At 38.6% G+C, this 24101-nt stretch overlaps 2 protein-coding genes and 2 non-coding genes across 7 annotated transcripts in view; 3 read left to right on the forward strand and 1 right to left on the reverse strand.

The window, feature by feature from the left end:
* Positions 1-21978, forward strand: part of LOC105389290 — a 40527-nt gene extending 18549 nt beyond the window's left edge. The window contains exons 3-14 of the mRNA XM_038112838.2: positions 8126-8294; positions 8634-8868; positions 8947-11645; positions 11778-11984; positions 12070-12237; positions 12325-12460; positions 12653-12859; positions 13412-13576; positions 13829-13922; positions 14226-14415; positions 20451-20620; positions 20971-21978. Of these exons, the coding sequence (XP_037968766.2) occupies positions 8126-8294; positions 8634-8868; positions 8947-11645; positions 11778-11984; positions 12070-12237; positions 12325-12460; positions 12653-12859; positions 13412-13576; positions 13829-13922; positions 14226-14415; positions 20451-20620; positions 20971-21351 (4821 nt within the window). The 3' untranslated portion in view covers positions 21352-21978. The remainder of the gene's footprint in view (positions 1-8125; positions 8295-8633; positions 8869-8946; positions 11646-11777; positions 11985-12069; positions 12238-12324; positions 12461-12652; positions 12860-13411; positions 13577-13828; positions 13923-14225; positions 14416-20450; positions 20621-20970) is intronic.
* On the forward strand, positions 5987-6058 carry Trnaq-cug. Its single transcript has one exon. It is a non-coding gene; the product is annotated as a tRNA-Gln (tRNA).
* On the forward strand, positions 20164-20237 carry Trnai-aau. Its single transcript has one exon. It is a non-coding gene; the product is annotated as a tRNA-Ile (tRNA).
* Positions 21979-23297: 1319 nt separating the features above from the next.
* The window catches only part of LOC105389289 (adenylyl cyclase-associated protein 1), a 46365-nt gene continuing 45561 nt past the window's right edge, over positions 23298-24101 (reverse strand). For all 4 annotated transcript variants that reach the window (XM_038112602.2, XM_038112599.2, XM_038112603.2 and 1 more), the window contains exons 9-10: positions 23737-23880; positions 23298-23419 (exon numbers count right to left, since the gene is read on the reverse strand). In XM_038112602.2, the coding sequence (XP_037968530.2) occupies positions 23333-23419; positions 23737-23880 (231 nt within the window). In that variant the 3' untranslated portion in view covers positions 23298-23332. The remainder of the gene's footprint in view (positions 23420-23736; positions 23881-24101) is intronic.

A 24101-nucleotide genomic window follows, 5' to 3' on the forward strand; every position in this document is an offset into this window, starting at 1 on the left:
AGATGTATGTTCTATTATATTCTATTCTACTATCTGTGGGAGGTATAAGTGCCTGCACCTGGCTCTCTCGAATGGGACTTTTGTTGAATGTGCATATCCCCAAGGTCTAAGCTGCCTTTCTAAGCTTGGACCATTTCCCACCACGCTGGTCCACAGCGGGCTGGTGGGTTCACATATTATCTAGATGTGCTAAATCTATAGGTAGATATGCAGGATTCTTCACGATGTTTTCCTTCACCGTAAGAGCGATGGTATACATTGTATTTAAATTCAAAGGAACACATTTGTACATGTCAGCGTCGGAATTGGAAGCGGGCGCTTACCCCACTGAGCTACCACCTATCTTATTTATACATAACGTTCATTATAATTATGTTGTGATTGTTATTATTATTGTAATATTATATATTTCGTTTTTATACATCGCGATACGCACCCGTTTTAACGCACTGCAAACAGAGGTAATTTGACTAGTCCTGTAGGTAATGTCAGTGATCGGTATTACCTGTATTATCGGTTAAAGATGGTAAAGATATGTTACTTTGTCTAATCATTCATACCACGGCGATGAAAACATAAGTCACGGAAATGAATAACCTGGCCACGGAAATGAATAACCTAACCACGGCAATGAAAACAAATTATTTTACAAGACATGGCAATGAAATTTTTTTCATTGCCGTGACTTTTTTTTCATTGCCATAGCAAATATTGGCCACGGAAGCCACGGAAATGAAAGCATGGCGATGAAAATCAAGGCATTAAATATAAATAACTAAAAAAGTATTAACTATTCGAAGAAATAAACACTTTATAAGGTAAATATTTTCAAAAAGCTTTCTTTTGAATGCTTACTCTAGAAGACAAACTTAATTTTATAGAAGTTATATCTATCCTCGGCAATGAAAGAAAAAATGTCCAGTCCCCAAAAATTTTACTGATTTTCACTATAGCGCAAAAACGCGGGCACCGATGTACCTCCGTCCACGTCGAGCAGTTAGGCGACACTTGTAAGAAACGATTAGCGCACTGAGGGGGGCACCCAAGTTCATAGGTAAAACAATATCCTTGATCATATTTAGGACACGGCGATGAACAGAAGTTCTGGGACACATAAATTTTCACTTACCGTTCGTTATATTCTTCATATATTTCAATAAATGTATTCCGTGACAATACTTTAACTATTAATGTATCAAATGAAACTAAGTTTAACTATCAATACTCAATATTTTTTCATCAATGAAGAATAATACAAAACGAGTTTACGTGGGGACAGACACGGCAATGAAAGATTTGGAGGTTTAATATTTTTTTGAAAAATATCCATTAATCCTATTAACAAAATATTTAGTGCTACACATAGATAACTATTTCACTTAACCCGAAAAAAATATTAGAAAATTATAACTTGGTTTTTTAGTACCAATTTCATTGATGCCACGCAATTTTTGGCCGCGGGAAATTCACCCTTAAAAGGGCTTATCTTATCTGGTGGCTGCAGGATTTCCGCAGAGATCACTATGTGCTATGCATCGCGATTTTGCGGAATTCCGGCTCGTTGCTGAAAGCTACGGCTAATTGGAATTATGTAGTCAGTCATATTTCAGAGCTACGAGTACTAACTATCATACCATGGATATTTCATAATATTTTTTTCACATTATGTCGATAAATCGTGAAATCTGTAAAGTTTATAAACGCAAATTACGGAGCTGTTGATATACGATACAGTAAAAGAATCGAGAATTCTACAGCTTTTTATTGGTAATAGATCGTTCATAAGCTATTTATTACTTAGTTTAAATTGAAGCATGTTGTATGATGACTTGATGACTGGCCTCTATTCTTAATATGTCTTTGGACCATAAAAGTCGAGTCACTTGGAGTCAATCTGCCCGGAGAATGTCGCGAAGAATGCGCCATTATAGAAGACATCTTGAACAATTTGTTCCAGAGCAGCGAATTACTGCATTGGCAAGCCAATGGGCTTAAATGGATTACTGTACAGTAAGTAAGTACGTAATAAACAATGAGTACTTACCTACATATCTAATGTTAATAAATTAACTAAAATCTCAACATGACCCGTGGTCTTCTTCCAACAGCTGATAGAGGAATACATTTTATGTATAGTGTCGTTGACGATGCTCAACTATTCGTCATATGTGGCGCTATACTCTTCACGAGACATTTATTGTTTTTTATACACTTTTGGCAAAATTATATTTTACCTACCTACCGACTTGTGTTACCTCGACGCAACGTGTCGTAGTAGAGTAGGCTAACTAAACCTTGAGATAGTTCAATAGCTCTATGTCAAGCTGTTTGGATCACCGTTTTTATTGACTGGTGGTTTGATGTATTGTTTTGACAGACGGTTGGGCGGCTGATGAATTCGGTCACTTCCCAACTAAAACCTAAACCCAACGCCAACTAGCGTAGCCAATAAAAAAATCCTTTTTAAAACGTTTTTTCCAAAACTGCCACGTTTCACGACCGACTTCATGCTGATTCTAAAGTTTATAACCTACCTCCTAATACCCAGTACCTGGAGTGTAGAAGTCTAAGTTGTTTCCGCCAGCAATTTTTATATTATAATATCGTATATTATAATGTTTATTTAATTTGGAAGATCTAGTTTCATTCAAATTCAGTGATCGGGAATGAACCAGCGACCGTATGCTAATCTGTTCATAACCGAGTGACTCACGCGGTTCTCACAGACTGGTCGGATCGTATTGTTTTGTTTCACGATAAAAAAAAACGTAAATTCTACATGTAGGATATCGTTACATCCAATTATCTTTTTTGTTTCGACCATAGGTGTATGTATACATTATTTATTAACATCTCTGTCCAGTAGGTATTTCATGGTTATTAATCAACATTATTACTATTGATTTAAATTTAAAGTATGCAATTTGTGTGTCAGTTAACATTTGTTAAAGCTCGGTTTATGTGTGATTTATTGCTTAGTGCCTCGGGAACTTTGGAACTAATTTAATTGAATGTAATGTCTCTATTATGATTGCATTCTTAGGATATACTACTATAACTTAGTGTAAGCAAACAAAATAAGTGCCAATTTCAATTAAAAATGCTTACTGGAAACGCTAATTAGAAGTACGATAACTCAGAGTGTCAAACAAGACGGAGTATGTGTGGAGACCATGGCCGGCCCGTGACCTACGCGCTTCTTGGATCTGTGAGGCCTCGCACATCAATTAACTAGGCAAACATTACCTACATGCACCATGCCATGAGATAAGCCTGGGATCATACGTGGAACGTACACATTACGAATATTATGATAAAATGTACATTCATGTCGAACCATGTAGAGTAACTACTTAAATAATAAGTTACTAGTGTCCGACATATCTAGCTTTGCAAAAGACGCAAGTGCCAACACCAAAAAAAGTTTTGGCTGACGAGGTTCGTTCTTTGATTATGGTACTTCCTCCTCTTCTTCATTAATTTTGATCTACCAGTTAAATAAAAAAAATTACTAGCTTTAAAATTAGCGTTGTCGTACTCTAGCTCTAGGCCCATCAACAATAGAGAGACGCGAAACTTTTATATAATACATAGTTTGAATTTTCAGTGGTAATACTTATTATATCTATGGGCACTTTTATTGGTACTTTAATACTTATTATATCAATACAATAGATATCTGTTCAGCGGCCTAGACATCTATACATGTAAGTACATAAGATTTTAATATGGTAAGTACAGCATAAAATTATTCTTTTTCCGACAAATAAATTACACAAATTGCTATAAATGATAACAACCCGTAATTTACGATGACATGCAACATGTGGCAGCGTGGTGGCATCTATGGCCATTGGTCTCGACTCCTGCGGCTAGATATGAACCGAGATACACTGAGGACGAGACGCTTCTTGAAGGTCGACGGGTATCATCTATGTACTTGAGTTACTGCAACTACTTACTACTATTACCTATGCAGGTGCCTCGATAATATAGGTAATAATGCGTTCGCTGCTCTGTTATAGCTTTACGTTTGCTACGGCCTACGGCTATTTATCACAAAAAGTGTAGCCTTTATTAGAAAATCTCTAAGATCCAAAATGATATTTTAAGTTTAAGGATTTATTTACTCTTTCCGCTAGCGATGAAAACATGTTTGCGTAATGTTAGGATGAGCACCACTCCACTTTTGTAGGGTACTAAAGTATGAATCATATTATATCATATTCGTAGAGTCGAAGTAGGCCTACAGGCATGACTGACCCACCTCAAACCATTTATCCAGACCTTAATCATTGCCTTTCAGTCCGCGAAATTAATTTCATGTCGGGATTTTAATACTACAAAAGGGTTACGAAAAAACTTCTGAGACGATATAATTGGCCGTGGTAAAAAATATATGATTTTGATCTAGAATTCTTAACATAATCCCGCGTTGTAAAAACTAGAAACAGGTTAGTTTTTTTGTCTGCTTATGCTGGGTTGAGCAGTTATCTGTGTATGATCATGCAGCTCAACGCTATACCCACTTGTAACACTGGTACAGGACTAGTTATGCTAAACGCACGAATAAGTAGTTTATATTAGTTATACTACGTATGTACCTAAGCAGGTATCTAGCTATCTAGGCATCTGCCTACTTCTATGAATGGGGGATAGAAATAGCAAGTCCTCTACTGGGTGTTGTAACAGGGTGACTCAGGGGGTCATCTTGACAAATTTATTCTTCGACTTTTGGTAAATCGCAATCAGTATTGCTCCCCATAGTAAAAAGTGACGTGACCTACAAAGTTTCTATGGAGAAACATTTTTACGTGAATTTTGAAAAGTCTTAAGTATTTAGGACTTACTTTCAAAAGTTGTTCAGATTGACCCCCGCCCCTAAGTCACGGCCTTCCAGCATACTAACTACTTAAGTATATCGTTTTTGCAACACCCTGTAGGTGTGGAACATCGTGAACTCGTGTCCCCAATCCCCAACAGCGGGACGCGGCAGTGACAGCCAGTGTGAGCTTGAGCTTAGAGCCTGTAGGCTGAATGGCGTGGTTAGGGCCCTATCGCGAAGTCAAAACGAAAACATTTACGAAGTAATTAGTGCCAAATTCTGTAAATATTGAATCCGAAAACCGTTGTCAAAACAAATTCGAGATAGGTACACCACTCCTTTTATCGCGCAACTTCGTAGTAACATATTCCTTGTATCAGTCTGGACTGGACGTCGTGGTTACATACTCCTTGTTGAGGCTTCAACGCCGGCTGCCGCGGGTCACCGACCTCCGGCAGCCCGCTTTATTGATGTTATTGCCAGCCTTTATTTCAGCGCAGGCATCTAGGTCGATACTCCTAGAAACATGGAGTCACTTTAACACGAGCTCGGAGCTTAACGACACGTTAATAAAGTTTAACCATCTATTAAAGCTATGCAGAGCTTTCAGCAACCATTTCTAATAAAAGTTTAATTACAAGATTGTGATTAGTTTAATTTCCAATTAAGTGGATAAGCTAATCCACAGCAAGGTTCAAGGTACCTAGGTGTAGGTACATAATAATAAAATTGCTAATTAGTATACTTATTAGTAGTATAATTACACGTCAACCAGTCGTTATTTCATTATAAAATTGTGTCAATCGCAGGCAATCCGTGACCGAGCGTACATTAGGAAGCAAGTGGGTGTGAAATTAGTGTTATTCCGATGAGTGTCCGTGCTGTGGATACCTTGGAAGCACTAGGTCTAAGTAGGGTATTCTGCGGCATCCTTAGCCCAGTTGTATCGAGCGCACGGTCAGCGTGTCATCACATCACCCACCACATAAACAACAAATTGTTTTACATTATTTTATTATATCTACTAAAGCGAGACTATAGCTGACGATACCGACAGACCGGAGTTTATTCATAAATTCCGATCTACTTTACGCCAGTCTAGCACGATAGTATCACACTAGGCGCCGAAACTTATTTGGTTTTTCGCGCTTCTAGCTCGACGGTTCCATGGTGTAATGGTTAGCACTCTGGACTCTGAATCCAGCGATCCGAGTTCAAATCTCGGTGGAACCTGTTCTTTTTGTGTTTTATTTTGGATTTATCTTGCATAATGATTTCTTTTATTTACATAATACAATTTATTTTACTCATAATACATTATTAATCACTGATTCTCTTATAATTAAATAGTCATGCTTTTTTCAATACAGTATGTGTGTGTGGATGAGGCATTTTTTTCGATTTTGATTCATAAAATAATTTAAATAATAATATGTATTTATTAAGAAGGTGCTACAACATTTGACTACCATCACTAACGATTTAAGTAGGTAATTAAAAAAAATATAAATAACATACCTGTCTATTACAAAAAAATCCTACCTGCTAACTTAGTTAGGTAAGTACCCGTACATATTAATAAGAGCAAAAATAACTTCACTAGAATAACTGAAGTTCATTGGCCTCATTATGTAACAACTTGTCATTTAAGCATGTAGTAATTACGAGGATACCTGGATGTTGTCCTTCGCAAAATAAATAATAAGCATGCAATAATTACCTCGGGGTATGGGCAGGGCCGGCCAACAGGACTCCGGGAAAAGAGATGTTTAACAGTTGGTTAATTATCCTCTACTATACAAATTTGGTATTTCAGGTTAGTATACTTTCTCGAATACAGGTAGGTACTAATTTAATACGGTTAAATCTGATTGCTTTAAGATTATTAAAGGTTTTGGATAAATTTTTATCATGCTCGTAACTTGCTTCATAATTAGATAATTAAGTAGGTACCTACCTACCTAGTAAAAACCTTACCTAGTTACTTGCTCTTAGATTCCTGCCGTTAACGCTGCAATTGTTTAGTTTCAGAGCAAAAAAAAACATTCCTCTGTAAGTCGCAATTATTTGGCCAAATTAGACCGTCTTGTTTGTAAAAATGCGAACCCTCTTATAACGAGCGGCGAGGCTCCACGGCATAATTACTGCCCCAAAAAAATCGGACGCGAACCATTTGTGGCTCATCGAGATTCTCAACCCGTTCCTCAAAATTGTGAGGTGGAGTTAGCCGCAAACATGTGTAATTATACTCCAGACTCCGCATTTTCTTTATCTATAAGTAATTGCGATGTTTATGGCATCTTGTTATTGCCGCGATTATTGATAATGTGTATTTTGGAGCATGTTATGGCCATGTGGTGTGGGGGTGTCCAAAATTGTCACCATTTATGAGGACAAGTACTTACTTACAATATGTAGTTTAACCTGCCCAGTCTCTCGGTATCTTTAAAAATTATGGCACTCGTGACGCACTCCCATTAAAATGGGCAGGGCCGTCATATTTCATACTTTTACATGGGTCTATAAATTTTCATTGACATAAGTAGGTAGGTACTACAATTTACAATTCTTGATCATCGTCCTTGGACTGAATCGATCGGTTAAGTTCGCGACGTTTATCCTGTCACCGAGTGACAAACAACTCTTGAGTTGAGACTTGAGAGATGGCTGGGGGACCACCGCGGGCGGTTCCCACCCCTCCCGACGGGATCGCGCCGCCAACAATGTTCCCACAACGAGATAATTGTCACTAAACGACTGTTACCGCGACCGCATACATTTGATGACTAACTCGCAACTTTGACATTTCATTTTGCCTCATAATTGTTCAGTTATTTGGCGTTTACTCGGCTTTTAGTATAACTGATGAGGTGATGAGTGATTTAAATAAACGCTGCAATAAACGAAGACTTCGTGGCGTTTTTTGTTATTTACGACTGTAATCACGAGGGAACCTTGAATCTCACGATAAGAAACAAGAACAGAAGAAAAAATATGTAGCAGGTCACGCCGCTGTAAAAATGACTCACTGTGTTATAGTTATCTTCTAGCAGTTTTTGCGTATTTATAACGACCAACTTTACAACATTTCACATGCTCATTGAAGATACCTACATCCCAAGTCCAGAGCTCAAGAGCAGCAGTACCTCAAGAGCGGGTGCGAAGGAGAACTTTTGTCATTTCTTAAATGCGCCCCGCGCTAGCCCTTCAGGTTTAGCCAGACCTTCCCTTACCAGTCCACCTCAACGACCTTAATACCATTTCCACTTCCCCATTCTCAAGTGCCCCGTTTCCTTTCAGAGTGAGTACCGGTTCGCGGGCGGAGGGCACTACGGGGGCGGGCGGGCGCGCGGGGGCGGGCTGTGCTCGGCGGCGCTGGTGGGCGGCGCGCTGCTGGCCGCCGTCGCTGTGCTGGGCGTCGCCGCCCTCGCCTTCTACATGGGCGCGCTTAGGCCTGATAATGGAGAACGTAAGTTGTTTATGATAATGCTTTTATAGTTATGCGGGGAAATAGATCTGATAGGAAGAGAAAAACCTTAAGAGAAGTTGGACTATATGAACATCATAATACCGCACGAAAGGAGCCTCCCCAAGTGAGGTATCTACTGGGCCAATCCATTAGTCCTTTCACGGTGACAAACCCTGGACGCGCTTTAGTGTCTCGTATTTGGCAACCTCACTATAAGAAGATGTTAATTAGATGACCTAGGTCAACGAATGTTGCATACGTTAAATTTCATGAACATAAAATATAATAGATAGAAGAAAACCCTGATAATGTAGTGATAATTCCCTCATTATTTTCCAGCAATAATGTCATTCGAGGGTACGTTCCGCGTGACCCGAGGCGACGTGTACGGCGGCTCCCCGGACAGCCCGGCGTGGCGCGAGCGGGCGCGACGCTACGGCGCCTCGCTGCGCCAGGTGTTCGCCGCGCCCTCGCCCCTGAGGCACGCCTTCTCGGGCGCGCTCGTCACCGGCTTCGGAGACAGGAGACTCGATGTGCACTTCAGGCTGTATCTTGATCGGAGAAAAATTCCGAGGTTTGTTTGATGATGATGGTAAAGCCGAAACTGATGTATGGTTTTTGTTTTAATCTAATATTATTGTTTGTTTTACAGCACAGTGTCAAATATTGAAGAAACGCTGAAGAATATTTTAGTGCAAGATTTGCTTTCGAAGCATCCAGCATTTGGGCAAATAAAAGTAGATACGTCTAGTATAGTAATTAAGAGAGACCTAGAACACACGTACCATTCTGAATCGTACGTAAAGGAAGCATTAAATGAAAGTATGGCAGTAAATAATCCTAAGAACTTATCACAACAAAGTAAAGATAAAGTTTTGCAAAGCAGAGTGGGTGTAGTAAGGAAGACAACTGTTAAACCAAATAAAAAGTTCGATGAACCAGAAATAGACACTGAAAACTTGCCAGTTGTGCAGGGATCATTTGGTTCGTTTCAGATAACTAAGACTGAGGCTGATATAACCGAGAACAAACAAAATTCTAGTCCAAGTCGAAGTGAAGAGAAAGTAAGTCACAAGCCAATAACTGCGGCCAAACCAACAACTGTTAGAACAACAACAAAAAAACCTCCAACCTCAACACCGAAATCACGACCATTTACCATAATGTCCACTCTTAATGTGAAACAACGGACAGAAGCTACGCCTAAGTTGGATAAAACCACAAAGAAATCAGTGGCAACGACGAGCACGACACCATCGACCACCACAGTCATTTCTACCACAAGTAATGTCTCACAACTTCTTTTAGAGCTTTTGACCAATGAAAACCATTACAAGGACTTGCCTAAAATAGATACATTATTTACGGTACCTCATGTAATAGACAATGAACCATGGCGGCCAATTACTAAACCGTACTATGAACCTACCGATAAACCGATCGATTTCCCAGCTGTGGATCAAGCGGAGGATAGGATTGGGGTAGCGGAAGTGGTTGAAGATATATCTGCTTTAGAGAGTTTACTGACCCCAATTCCACCAGTCAGAAACAAAGAGAAGCCAACTAGGAAACCTGCAAGCATATATGGTGTTGATTCAGGTTTAGCAGCAGAAGTTTATGTTCCAAGTCCAGTATATACCAGCTTTACATTACCAACATTTGCACCTCCGCTTAAAAATACGGAAACATTGGGATCTAGTTACCCTAAACCACATCCTATTCCTGTTGATAAAATTAGTGGGGTAGTAGAAAGCATTGAAGAGCCATACAATAGTAAAGATGACAATGATGGAAAACCAGTTGAACGACCACCAAAGGAGAAAACAACATCAGCGTCATTGAATGTGGTACAATTTGACCAGCAGGATAATAGTACAGAGAAAATATTGGTTGATGGTGGATCCATTGTCAAGAAACAAAATGTTACTTCCACAACACCTGTACTTGAATCAAAGTCAACATTAATAAACATTGAAGCTACAACAGAAATAAATGATTATACGACAAGCCAAGAAATTATAGATAGCATTTCAAGTACAGAAATCAGTAGTAGTGAAAGCGTTAATAGTACTGACGTTGAAAATAACAACAAAACAACTGTAGAACAATCAACGCGGAGAACCAATGACAAAGTATCAGTTATACCGAGCACAAATACTCCACACCACACGTGGGAGTTAGTCAACACCTCGACTAATCAAAATGATACTACTAGTAAACACTCTCCCGAGAAATATTACAACGACACTTTGCAAGCTATCATAACCAAAAATGATGCCCAATTTCCTAACACGACACCCAAATTTCCGAGTAAGGTATCAATATTACGAAATTTAACCGAAATAATAAAACGTTATTCGCAAGGATCCTCAGAAAAAGCACAAAAACTAACCAATAGAACTGAAGCAGCAGAACGGCAAAATAATGATAAGATGGTTGGATCCTCCGAAGTGGTAATTGAAGAAGAAGATATTGACCCAACCACATCAAAAGTAATCACATTACTGCCAGCGAAGTCTAACTTAGGAATGAACCGCCCCCTAAGACCTCGTCCTAAAACAAGTTCAAAAAACTCAGAAGATAGCCGTCGCAGTTTTTTTCGTACTAACTACCACGAATTAGCAGACGACGGCGCTACTACGGAACACCTCATACCTATAATGAATGTTACGAAGTCTGTGCCTGCTACACAAGCTTCAGAAATAATAACCTCTTCAGATTTCATGGATGGTGCTGAGACGGAAAACCGCTACATTCTAGCCAATATTACAGAAAGTGTGAAAATAGTTGATGCTGTAAATGGAAACGCAACAGGAAGTAACAGGCTTGGTAAAACTAGCAGTGGTCTTAACACAGCTTTAAATGATAATGACTTAACAGAAAGTAAGGAAGAAGTGAAGCCACCGATAGTCCCTGAAGGCACATATCGTGTGTCATACCATATCACAGGAAGTGTAAGTAGCAAGCAAGCTAACAAAACAAAAAGCCTTCCTGCTTATGAGCTTAAACTAGAACCAGACGTGGTGCTTGAAATACCTGTTAATCAAACAAACACATTGACCATTGATAAACTGCGTCAATTAGCCAGTCTTGCTACCATTTCAGACTCCAAGAACAACACATTATTTCGGGCACCAGGAGGAGTAATATCTACGAAAGCTATACCATCAAGCTACAACATAAACCAGGCAGGGTTTAAAATACTGACGAAAACTTACAATAAAATCCAGTCAACCAAACAAGACGAAAACAACTTTGACAAAAACTATGCAGACAAACCGTTTGGAAAGCCAAATTACAATAAAGTGGAAAAGGAACCAATCGCAAATAAAGAAGTCATAAAGATAGAAGGTAAGGGACTGTTTTTTTTTTACCTTTGAAATGTAATCTAATTTCAAATCCATTATCCACTGCCAGCCATCATTACATCCTATGTAAGTGCAATAACTACTAGAAACAATGAACCATTTGTTATATTTACAGAGGATTGTAACAATGCAACGTCATTCCGCTGCTCGTCCGGCGCGTGCCTGCCTCTGACGTCACGATGCAACCGTCTGCTGGACTGCCCCGGCGGAGAGGACGAGAGGACCTGCTCCTGCGCAGACTACTTGCGAGCCGAGTTCTCTCAGGCCAAGATCTGCGATGGAGTCGTTGACTGCTGGGACTATACTGACGAGAATAAGTGCTGTGAGTTTCTAAAAATAATTGTTATTTTCGGTTACGATCTTTCAGGTCCCATTTTTCTCACTAAACTTATGTTATCTAATTTCAGCATGGTGTAAAGAGGGTCAATACGTTTGTGCGAACGCGAAGCAGTGCCTGGATATGACGCAGGTGTGTGACGGTAACCCCGACTGCCCACTTGGAGACGACGAAAAAAGTTGTGTCGCCCTCACTGATGATCTTGAGGACAACGAAGTAGTGCCTTACAGCGAGGAAGGTACATAGAACCACATATAAATAATACATAAATACCTACGTATTTAGAAATGGAAGAAGAAATATATAAATTTACCTGCAATTTCAGGTTTCGTGATGGTAAGAAAGCGTGGCGTTTGGGGCAGACTGTGCGTGGAGAGCTTTGCCGATGTCGTAGCGGAAGCACAAAGCTCTCTCCAACTCCCTGATCTCGGCCGCGCAGTTTGCAAATCTATGACCTTCCAGTAAGTAGACCAATGGATTGTCCATTTGATATTTGTTCCATTTTGCTGGTATCCAATTTAAGTTAGCTTGAATCGCTGTCGCTGCCAATGCTTCTGATAACCTGCCAAGATTAGGCACCGTAGACATTAATTTATTATTTGTGTTCAATGTAACCTAATACCACCCCAACTCAACCAACCTCTCTCCTTTAGCGACTCCCCATGGGCCCGTGAGGCGCGTGAGGGTCGGCAGGCCAGCAGCCGCGGCTACTGGGAGGTGTGGCACAACCGCGGCGCGCGCGCGGCCGACACAAGACTCACGTTCAAGAGGACCTCGTGCCCCAAGAAGCGAGCCCTCAGAGTGCGGTGTAAGGAGCTGGACTGCGGGATCAGGCCGCATGCGGATGCTCAGCAACCAAGGTATGACAGGGGTTGACATGAGGATTATTTCATAATCCATCTTTACGCACAATATTCCATCCAACAACATCATCATCTATACCTACAACGATTACCAAAATTAAGCTTTGTACTTAACTTGCCTCGATCCACGATCCACGAATTGATAAATTTCCTTTCCTGCTCTCGTACCTTTCATCTACTTAATTGCCATTGATCTGGAATTTTTCATCACTATATTTTTCATAAGCCGGTAATGATGATGATATGACGGCCATTCTGCATGTGCTCCATGTTTGTAAATGCTGATTCATACACTGTTTAGTGCGAGTGTTTAGTATGTGTTTTTTGCACCTATCACAATCATACTCATCCGGCAATGTACGTCTCCTAACCACTCGCACCAATACCCTCCTTACACCTACCTAGTAGAGTGGCGAAACAGCATCCTCGGCCAATGAACGGCTCGGTCAATTGCTGGCTAGTTCATTGGTCGATTGGTCGAGGATACTGTCTCGCCACTCTACTCGGTAGTTGCAACCAGGGTATATAAACAGTGTGGTCTCGGCGTAGGCGTGTTGTTGACCGCGTTCGCTGGAGCAGGGTGGTGGGCGGCGGCGGCGCGGCGGCGGGCGCGTGGCCGTGGCAGGCGGCGCTGTACCGCGACGGGGACTTCCAGTGTGGAGCCACGCTGGTGGCACGGGAGTGGCTGCTGTCGGCCAGCCATTGCTTCTATCAGTAAGTGTACTTAATTTTTGATGTAAACAGTATTTATCAGGTTTTCAAATAAGATTTTTTTAAAGTTACCTCTAGATACTATAGCTTATAAGTAGTTGAAGAAAGTCTTTCTTTCGGATATATCTATAAGTGTGGCGTGATTTGGAAGAGGCCTTCGTTCATTCCAGCAGTTGAATTCTATGGACTGAAGCAGCTTTAACTTTTATATCTCATCCTATAGTTTAATATAAATTCTTAAACTATAAATTACAGAGCAACAGAAGCGCACTGGGTGGCGAGACTCGGAGCGCTGCGGCGCGGGGCGTGGCCGCGCGGGCCCTGGGAGCAGATCGCCAGGATACGACAGGTACCTAATTATTGATATATATTTTCTTTGCACAATGTTCATTGGGAAACAAGTTAGTAATGACAAGAACCTCACTTGTATAAACCTGTGCCAGAGGGCTCCACTCATACCACACATCAACTTTATTAGCTAACAATCGTGGTCATATCAATATAAATTACCCAAGAAGCGCAGCTGCCAATGCACTGCATTTTTTTCTCTGCCTTCTTCATCCAGCCACTGCCGGCTACACGTCTACCTTAGCTACCTTCCCTTATATCTCCTCTACCATATACCGACTAAATAGACTTTCCCCCTCCCCAGGTGGTCCTGCACCCGCGCTACCAGCCGCGCGGGTTCCGCAACGACATCGCGCTGCTCCGCGTGGACCCGCTAGCCCTCCACGCAAGGCTCCGGCCCGCCTGCCTGCCGCCGCCGCGCGCGCAGCCGCCGACCGGCCACCACTGCACCGTGGTCGGCTGGGGGCAGCTGTACGAGCATGAGCGGGTGTTTCGTGAGTTGTTTTTGTTATTTGTAGTAGCTTCTGATGTCGGCTCTTCGCAGTCAGTGATTGGCTAATCATTCCACAATGGTGGTAAACCCTGATCCTGCTTTTATTGCCTGCCGCCGCCGCGCGCGCAACCGCCGACCGGCCACCACTGCACCGTGGTCGGCTGGGGGCAGCTGTACGAGCATGAGCGGGTGTTTCGTGAGTTGTTTTTGTTATTTGTAGTAGCTTCTGATGTCGGCTCTTCGCAGTCAGTTGTAAGGAGGCGAGCAATCAAGAACACGGTTGATGTGCGAATGGTCTTTATTATTAATATGAAGTACGCATTAGGTACCTATGTATGGAGGGAAGGTGTTGCCACACTACACCTTCCCCCTTTTCGAATAAAAAATGTTACATAATTACATTTTTTTCCAAATCCTAATTTAAAACAATATGAAAACTCGGGTATGTTATTAGTTACGTACAAACTCTATATAAATGTATAAACATTAAAATTTAAATTGATTTTATAGAAATAAGTTATTGCAAGTGTTTTTGTACTGAACACAAAAATTAAACCACATCGTTGACATCAAAGCTTTTTTTTTTTTTCATTGATTACATGGTTAAACACGTAAAGTTAACATTAAGAATTTAAGTGTGCACTTTATATCCAACAAAGAATAATATAATTTCCGGACTATTAATATTTTAGTTTTATTTATTTTTTATTACAATTTTAGTTACGGATATCTTAATGTATACCAAGTATTAACATAATATATTACGTATTAATTTCCTATTGCAAATTCTGATTCTGAAAAGATTTATTATTATGATAGTGCACACATTAATACAATATAAAATGAAACAATAAGTACAATTATAAGTTTCCTCAAAACTTAACATATATTTTATCTTAACATAAAGTAATGTTGACGCATTGTTGACGACTCGCTTGTTGATAATTGATTACCCAAACATAAATGTATTTATTAATCTTTAATAAATCTCTATTTAAAAATCTTTTATTTTTATTACATCTGTATAGCTGTATATGTAGGTATAGGTACCCTTAAAATGTATTACTCTAAACATATTTTTAAATGTAAATCATAGTAATTTATTTAAAAAAACAATATTAAATGTTTCGATATTCATGATAATTATTTAGTTTCAATATAATTCAACTCAGTACATAGGTACTTGCCCTACAAGAAACTCATTTAACACAAGTTGTGTCCAACTAAAATTCAAAATTATCTAATGATTATAGAAGGATTTGTCCTTGACTGTACTTGTAAATATATTTAAATGTAAATTATTAGTTTATATGATTTATTTGCTACATTATGATTAAAACTTTATCTTATCTTTTTTTTTATATATTAAACTGACGTATGTTATTAATTCAAATCATTATAATGTTTCTTCCTACACATATTCCCTTTTTTAAATACTTCTTTTGACATTTACTATATTTTATTTATTTTGCGTATATTTATCATCATTCATATTCGTTTATTTTCAAAATTACCTTTAATCATTTATTTATACTTTATTTCATTTATTTTGCGTATATATTTCATCATTCATATTCTTTTATTTTCAAAGTCATCTTTTTATTTTATTATTTATACTTATATTCATTTCACACACATACATTTACGAAAGGTACATATAATTATTTCCACTCTTTGGTGGGCCAGCGCTGGTCTTCATTATTTATTTATATATTTATCTGTAGGGTACGCAAAACAACGAGAGTCGACTCTATAATAATTATAATATAAAAAACACATATTCCATAAATATTACAAGGGCACATTTAAACTAGCTCTACTCTTAGGCAATTCCAAAATTCTTCACGGAGGGTTCTCGACCGCACTATGATCAGAAATAAGGACGTGACACCTTGTTGTACCCTACCATATGTACCTTCGATGACTTTGCTATTAACTTTTTATTTATATAAGTCCTCTGACCATACGTAATCGCTAATTATCTAAGTAATTGCGCTCTGTATGTCCCGTACTCGTATTACCTTCTTTATATTACTCATATCCTTTAGAATCCTTCGGCCAATAAAATATTGTTAACGCTTGGGTGATCAGTCCAATTGTTTATCAACGCCTTAGAGACCAAAGTATCCTCAACCATACATTTCTCACGTGCACATGAGCTACTGAACCTTCATACATTACCTAATATTCTTTATCATTGCTTACTCATAATCATTTTCACTATAATACATACATCTTCATTCCATTAACAAAACTAATCAATCCCTAGTCTCAAAAGAGTACTAAACAATCTTTATACTTGAACATCGATACCTAAACCCTTCGCTTATCTACATACGACCACGACAAGACGATTCGTACCTAATCATCATTTCTTGGAACGACAAAAAGATCTTCAATACTACATCCAGCCGTGTCTTTGCTCGCAAAATAAACTTTATACTTTATATTATAATAGTATTTCCTTTATTTTCTTTCTTCTATTATGATTTAAACCAATTATAACAATTTTTAAACCTGTATGTTAACGTTAGCATATCAAATATTTATTTTCTATAATTTTTATTCTTTACACTCCAACTTTATAATTTTTATTTATGGGTACCTATGTTTAAAATCAGTAACCATTTTTCGAAATCATATTTCCTAATATAATTCTGGTACGTAGTTATAATGTTTTTATTAGTTTACTCAATTTATTTATTATTTATTTATCTATATTCTGTAGTGACGTACGTGTCTTTTCGAGATACTGTACATTTTAATAATACGTGTTGAAATTTATGTTGATACTGGAACTTCATTATACTGTTGAGATATATTTTAATATTCGATTTATCAATATGGTTCGGGCATTACATTATTTTAATTTAGTGAAAAAAATTACAGGTGGTCAGGTTTCTTTGAATCTAACTGTACTTAAGTATGTTTTTTTATCATCAGTTTTTATTTTTATATATTATATTTAATTATTATCTCACGCGTTGAATTTTTGACTACTGTATGTTTCTGCTTTGTGATTCTAGTTTATATTGCCAATGAATGATATTCTAAACGTAGTTACATCCAAAAATAATAACTTTATTTTAGACTTGTTATAACTTTAGCTTAAATGTTGCATCGAGACATGACTTGGTTTCCCAATATGCATGATCATCAGATTCCTCACTGCATGCGCGGCGGATCGAAATACGATATCTGTTGAGCGTGTGACCATTTTTGTGAGAAGTATGTTTTTGTTATGTGGATTCAAAGAATAAACTAAGCATCGCTCCAAATCTGTAATTGAACTTTGATACGATATTTTTATACTTAATAAGAAAATGGGGAAAAATACTATCGGGTTGCTATTGCAAGACTATGACAAACTCTTTGTTACTGCACAAGGTAAAATCTAATACAAGAAAAATTGTTATGACGGGTTTTAAAAAAATCTAATTACTGATAAAATACACATAGTTTTTGATTAAGTATGGTTAAACGTACTCATACATACGTAGGTATGAAATAAGTAATTACGCGGGATTAACTTTATTACTAGAATTAAAATATTAAGATTTGTATTTACTGAATTGCATATTTACGTACTATTAATTTTATTTGACCAATATCTGGCTCATAGTTGATTATTTAATTAATTGATTTTTATTTTTCTATTTCACTTTTTATTTGATTAAGTATTTATAATTGTAAATTAAGTGTAATAAAATATTTTATTTATTATTTCTTATCTTCGTATCTATAATATTATGTGATTTAATAAATGAATAGCAGTTTAATTTTTAAATGCAAATAATCAATTTAAATATAGGTAGAAAATGGCTAGTCAAGGAATGTTTTTATAGTACCAAAGAATATTTTGAATTTAAGTGATTCAGTAAGTAAATAGGAAATTGTGCAATGCATTGAATTTGTAATTTGGATTATTATTAATTATATTTTAAACAAAAATGTATCTATTTAAGTATATAATTTAATTTATTGTATGTAATTTGATTAGGTTAGCAGTTTAATTTTGAAATTTGAATAGTACTTTGACGGAATTTAGATATTTTAAATTAAATTTTTTTTTCGAACAAATTATAAAAAATAAGGTAAGATTTTCTATTATTATATATTTTATTATTTGGTAATTTTATGTAATTTTGCAAGTAGGTACTCTAAACCTGTAAAATAAAATATCCTGAAATGAAATATAATATTATGTAATATAACAATTGAAAATAGTTATCGACACGTACGATATATGTATGATTTCTAATAAATTTACTACATTCAACTAATGAAATACCTAGTCGTCAACAAGCGTCATTAAACTAATTACATTTCCCAAAGAAAATAAACATAAAACAAATTAATCATTTTAGCACCGAATTAGGTTACTCTTTATCCATTCCGAAACTTATTTATTTTTACTAAAATATTTATGTATTTATATTCTACATAAAATTTAAAAGATAAGTAGGTACTTTAGCTATATTTTCACAACAACAACTTTACAAATTTAACGAATTTAACTGAACAAATTTAAATCAACTCATTTATTTTTTTAATTTAAATTAAATTTAAAGGCTAATTACACCAACCTGAATTTCTAAGTAATTAATGTTCCGAAAAAAATTTATAAATTCCTCATCTGGGTGGCGCGGCGGTAGAACATGCGGGGATTCAACTGTGGGCGCGTCCAGCTCCTCGCGTCCCTCTGGGCAGCATCAGGCAGCAGCATCCTCCTCCAGCCTCGCAGCTGTCGCTCGGAGGACATCCTCTGCTACCCGACTCGCACACTCCCAGCGCCTTCTCCTCAGCAGCCAATTTTTCTCCCGGCGCCATCCATGTTTTTGTAGAATTTTATTATATTTTGTCCACTTGATTGTCATGTTTATTTTCTTCAAGTTTCTTATATTTAATTAATTATTATTATTTATTGGAATTTTTATCCTTTAGATTATATGAATCGTCCATTTTCATTTTATCACTCACACAATTTTTTTTTTGTAAAAGTCTTTTGTTTTTATTTTATTTTATTATTCGGTCCGCCGGCACTGCCACGGAGGCAGGCCGGCTGGCAGGATCGCCATGTAAGGAGGCGAGCAATCAAGAACACGGTTGATGTGCGAATGGTCTTTATTATTAATATGAAGTACGCATTAGGTACCTATGTATGGAGGGAAGGTGTTGCCACACTACACAGTGATTGGCTAATCATTCCACAATGGTGGTAAACCCTGATCCTGCTTTTATTGCCTGCCGCCGCCGCGCGCGCAACCGCCGACCGGCCACCACTGCACCGTGGTCGGCTGGGGGCAGCTGTACGAGCATGAGCGGGTGTTTCGTGAGTTGTTTTTGTGATTTGTAGTGGTTTCTGTTGGCTCTGGGCAGTCAACGACTAGCTAATCCTTTCACCGTGGTGGCAAACCCTGGTCCGGAACTAGTACCTATTTGGCTCCGACACGCTGAGAAAGAAAATTGCTTCAAGTGGATAGAGGTGATGAAAGTTTAACGTGTATATTTATCCACTACCCGATCTACCCATGTGCCCGTCTGTAAAAAGTAGTCTTTGAAATACGTCGTGGAATTGGTGAGAAGCTAATTTTATAAGTTTCTGCCTGGTGATTGTAATAAATTAATAATAGATAAGTGCTCGCTTTATCAAGTCAACTATCAAGGTCATCTTGGTTTGTTTTGGTTAGCTGGACGTGCGGTAATGATCATGTCTATCTTGTTGACATGTTTCGCTACTACACGCATCGGCCCATTAGCTCAGTTGGTTAGAGCGTCGTGCTAATAACGCGAAGGTCGCGGGTTCGATCCCCTCATGGGCCACAAATCTTTTTTTGCACTTTTATATTTTATGCACTGTATACAGGGAACTCCCAGCTCTTGTAAAATGTAAAAAGGTCTTCATAATAAACTTTTCAAAACCAAAGTACCACACACTAAACAGCACAGCACTAAAATCTGTAGTATTTTAGTATATATAAGTTTATTTTTGTATCTTACTTACATACTTCTTACACCCATCATTTCCGATTCCAGCGGACACACTGCAAGAAGTAGAACTGCCAGTGATCTCTACAGCCGAGTGCCGGCGCCGCACGCGCCTGCTACCGCTGTACCGCGTCACCGACGACATGTTCTGTGCGGGCTACGAGCGCGGCGGCCGCGACGCCTGTCTGGGGGACTCGGGAGGACCACTCATGTGTCAGGTGAGCTCATTGCTGTAGAAGCTAAAACTAGGCAAGGCTTAACCGTCACGCAACATAATATGTCTCTATAGAAACACAGCACCCCACGACTGTCATAATTACGGTGTTCCACAAGGAAGTCTCTTAGGTCCTACGCTTTTTAAAAGCTACATTGTAGTGTGGCAACACCTTCCCTACATACATACCTAACATACACGTGATATTATATTCAACCAGTGTCAATAAAGGGTCATTACAACATCAATGCTTTCGAGTCTGCGTTTCTCCCTAATTAAATGCAGAAGACACCTCTAATTTTATTATAGAATGTTTGTTATTTATCCCTAACCCATTTGTTGTCGATTACGCAGGAATCCGACCACAAATGGTACATCTATGGCGTGACCAGCAACGGCTACGGCTGCGCGCGCGCCAACCGCCCCGGCGTCTACACCAAGGTGTCCAACTACATCGACTGGATCGACAGCATCATGACCTCCTACAGCACCGCCAACGACACTAGCGCCAGCGGCGAGGCGGACGATCCAGACAACTTCTACACAGACCTCGAAGCGGCGGAGAACAGACGGGCGACCAAGTTCGACACTTGCAGAGGGCACCGCTGTCCTCTAGGCGAGTGTCTCCCGGCCTCCAGCGTCTGTAACGGTTTCCTGGAATGTGCCGATGGCAGTGACGAGTGGAACTGCAGCAAAACGGAACCTAATAACTCCACCATATTGAATCCAGATTGATAACGTTTGTCTGCTAAAATTAGAATTCACATTTTCGAATTCCTTCGCTTTTAAGAGGAATGGTTGTAACATATTTTAATTATTTTATTGTTAGGTAAGCCAGTATAAACATAATCATAGAATAGAATCTGAATTCGACTGATATATTGTAAGTAGAAATAACAAATCGATAGCAAATGTATTGCGAAGCCGAAATTGCACTGTTTGTTCGTATGCACACTGTTGGAATATAATAGATTCTTCTGAAGCTTGGCTTCTGAAGTTAGAATTACTCCTCTTCATTCAGAGATACTAATTCTGAATTCAGAGATCAGGCCACTGCCATACTTTTAAAACTTGGTTGTGTAAATATGAAATGTTCTTAGTATTAACGTTAGCTCAAGATTGCTTCGAGCAATGTCGCAATAATGTTGAAAAATGGAATTATTTTAATTAATAATTTTAAATTATGATAAGTATTTAGAGTGAAGCTAGGCTACAAGCAGTTAGGTCACAAGAGTTGTTTACCACTAGGTACTTTATGCTAAACTATTTATTGAAGATCATGGCCGACCTTTTCCGTTTGAGTGCTGGATATCAAATGGACGATGTTTTCCATGAATATAAATATACAATTCAGAAAATATTCATAGTCGTTTACTTACTATACCTACCTACTATGCAGGGAAATCTTAATGAAACAAGTCTTACTTAAAAATTATTTTAATCTCTCGACAAATAAATTAACAAAATGCAAATATGTTATCATTATTATTTCAGATAAAGACGTTATAATAAATAACTACAGTCAAGTTGTCACAGTACGCTTACTTAGTATTGATGTAATTCAAATTATTCACAATGTTGTAATACTTCAATTCAATACAAATGATAAATCAATTCTAAAATGTCCTTAATAAAAAAAAATATAGTATCAGGGAAGAAATAAATTAAGATTAATTATTGAATAGGTACTTAGAAAATTACAATAGAAAAGATTACTTCAAAACGTAACATACAAACGGTCACACAATAGGGGTTTTAGAATCACTGCTCTTCAAAGATAGCAAAAGTCGAGAATAGAGAAGTTTCCTGATTGAAACTCGTTACAGTCACACGCCTTACAGCTACGTTACCTAGTGGCGTACCCGCGGGTACCACAAGCCGAGGAGGCAGTTGACGATACAACGTTACATACTACCCGCAAGAATTAACTTGAGACTTGACATTGAAGAGCGCTTTCCACCCGACCCAATCGCATACTTCTGTCTATGGCGAGACAAGGATGGAGGCGGGAGATTAAAGCACTTCAAGGTAAAGTCTCAAGTGAAGTCTTGCGGACATTATACGATACGAGAGGCCGCGGCGGCCAGAGGATACTCGGCTATAGCGACCGCCACGGCTCATATACAGTACAACACGCCACGGGGCAAACTGAGCATACATCCCCAACTTACACTTACAATATAAACCTTCACACCCGATTACAATGCCCGAGAAATCGTCTAATCTGTAGCTAATTAATACTCTTATACAAATCCATCACTACAAAATGCGTGGTGCACTTATGTAAATACGTCGTTAATCTCAAAAGGTATACGTGAACTAATGTTCAGCTAGGTAAACTGTGCAAATAAACTTTACAAATATACATAGTAATAGTTGAGTACACGTCATATTGTTATTGTGAATGAATGAATGAAGCTACATTTAACCTGTCCAGTATTTAGCTTGTCGAGTACTAGGAGTGACTTACATAGCGGTACAGTTCAGTTCACGAAAGATGACCACAAATGGAGGCTCAATTCAGCCCTAACGAGCGCGTGAGACGAATATAGTGGATGTATCTGTGGTTATTTGTAAGAACCAACTTCGCACGTCTTAGGACATCCGCACGTCTTAGGAGATTGTAGGAGATTATGAAAACGCCATCTGGTGGTCAACTCACGCAATCAGTACTCTTCTGGTAGTGGACAGGGTCCCGGGCGGGGGGGGGGGGGGTCTAGCCCTTGCTCTCGACGGGCGTGGTGACGAGCCCGGCCGGCTTGCTCAGCACCGTCTTGAACTGCTCCGGGATCGGGTGCTCCGACTGGGGAATAAACAGTTAATCCATTACATAAATAACTTATTTACAACAAGAAAGATGTACAAGATTCATTTTTGTTAGGAATATGAAGATATACAAAATTGATTGTGGCAAACTTTGCCTGCAACGCCATCGATAATCAGCTTTCTTATGATGCGGATTGTGGCAAGCAGTGCTTCAAAATCAGCTTGCCTATGATCAATACGATAGGTAGGATGCAACAAAATTTAGAACTCAATTTTCTTACTTCCAGCATTGCTCCATTACCACTGAGGCTTTTTATCCCGGAATCCCGACCATTTAAAAGCAATAATACTCACATAATCGCCGTTCCCCTTCGGTATGAGCACGTTCATCTCGGAGGACTTGGAGCTGACGATCTCCACGTCCAGCGACTCGGGGGACAGGTACACCTGGCAGCCGTCCGTCTTGTCGATCGAGATCGTCGGCACCTTGCCCAGCACCTGAGGGTAGGGAGAGGGGGGTTAAAACCTTGAAAGTGGAAGAGAAAGATCGAACATACACATATACAGGCAGGTGTTGCAAAAGGCGTATACTAAGCCGAAACATACGTGTGCACTAGTGTGCAGCATGTTATATCTAAGCCCGAAATGAAATCAGAATGTCGAAATTCATGATTTTGATACACAAAAACACCCTGTATATTTTTATACTTTAGGGTAAG

This window comes from Plutella xylostella, chromosome 5 (genome assembly GCF_932276165.1).
Source record: "Plutella xylostella chromosome 5, ilPluXylo3.1, whole genome shotgun sequence".
In the NCBI taxonomy this organism is placed as follows: Eukaryota; Metazoa; Arthropoda; class Insecta; order Lepidoptera; family Plutellidae; genus Plutella; species Plutella xylostella.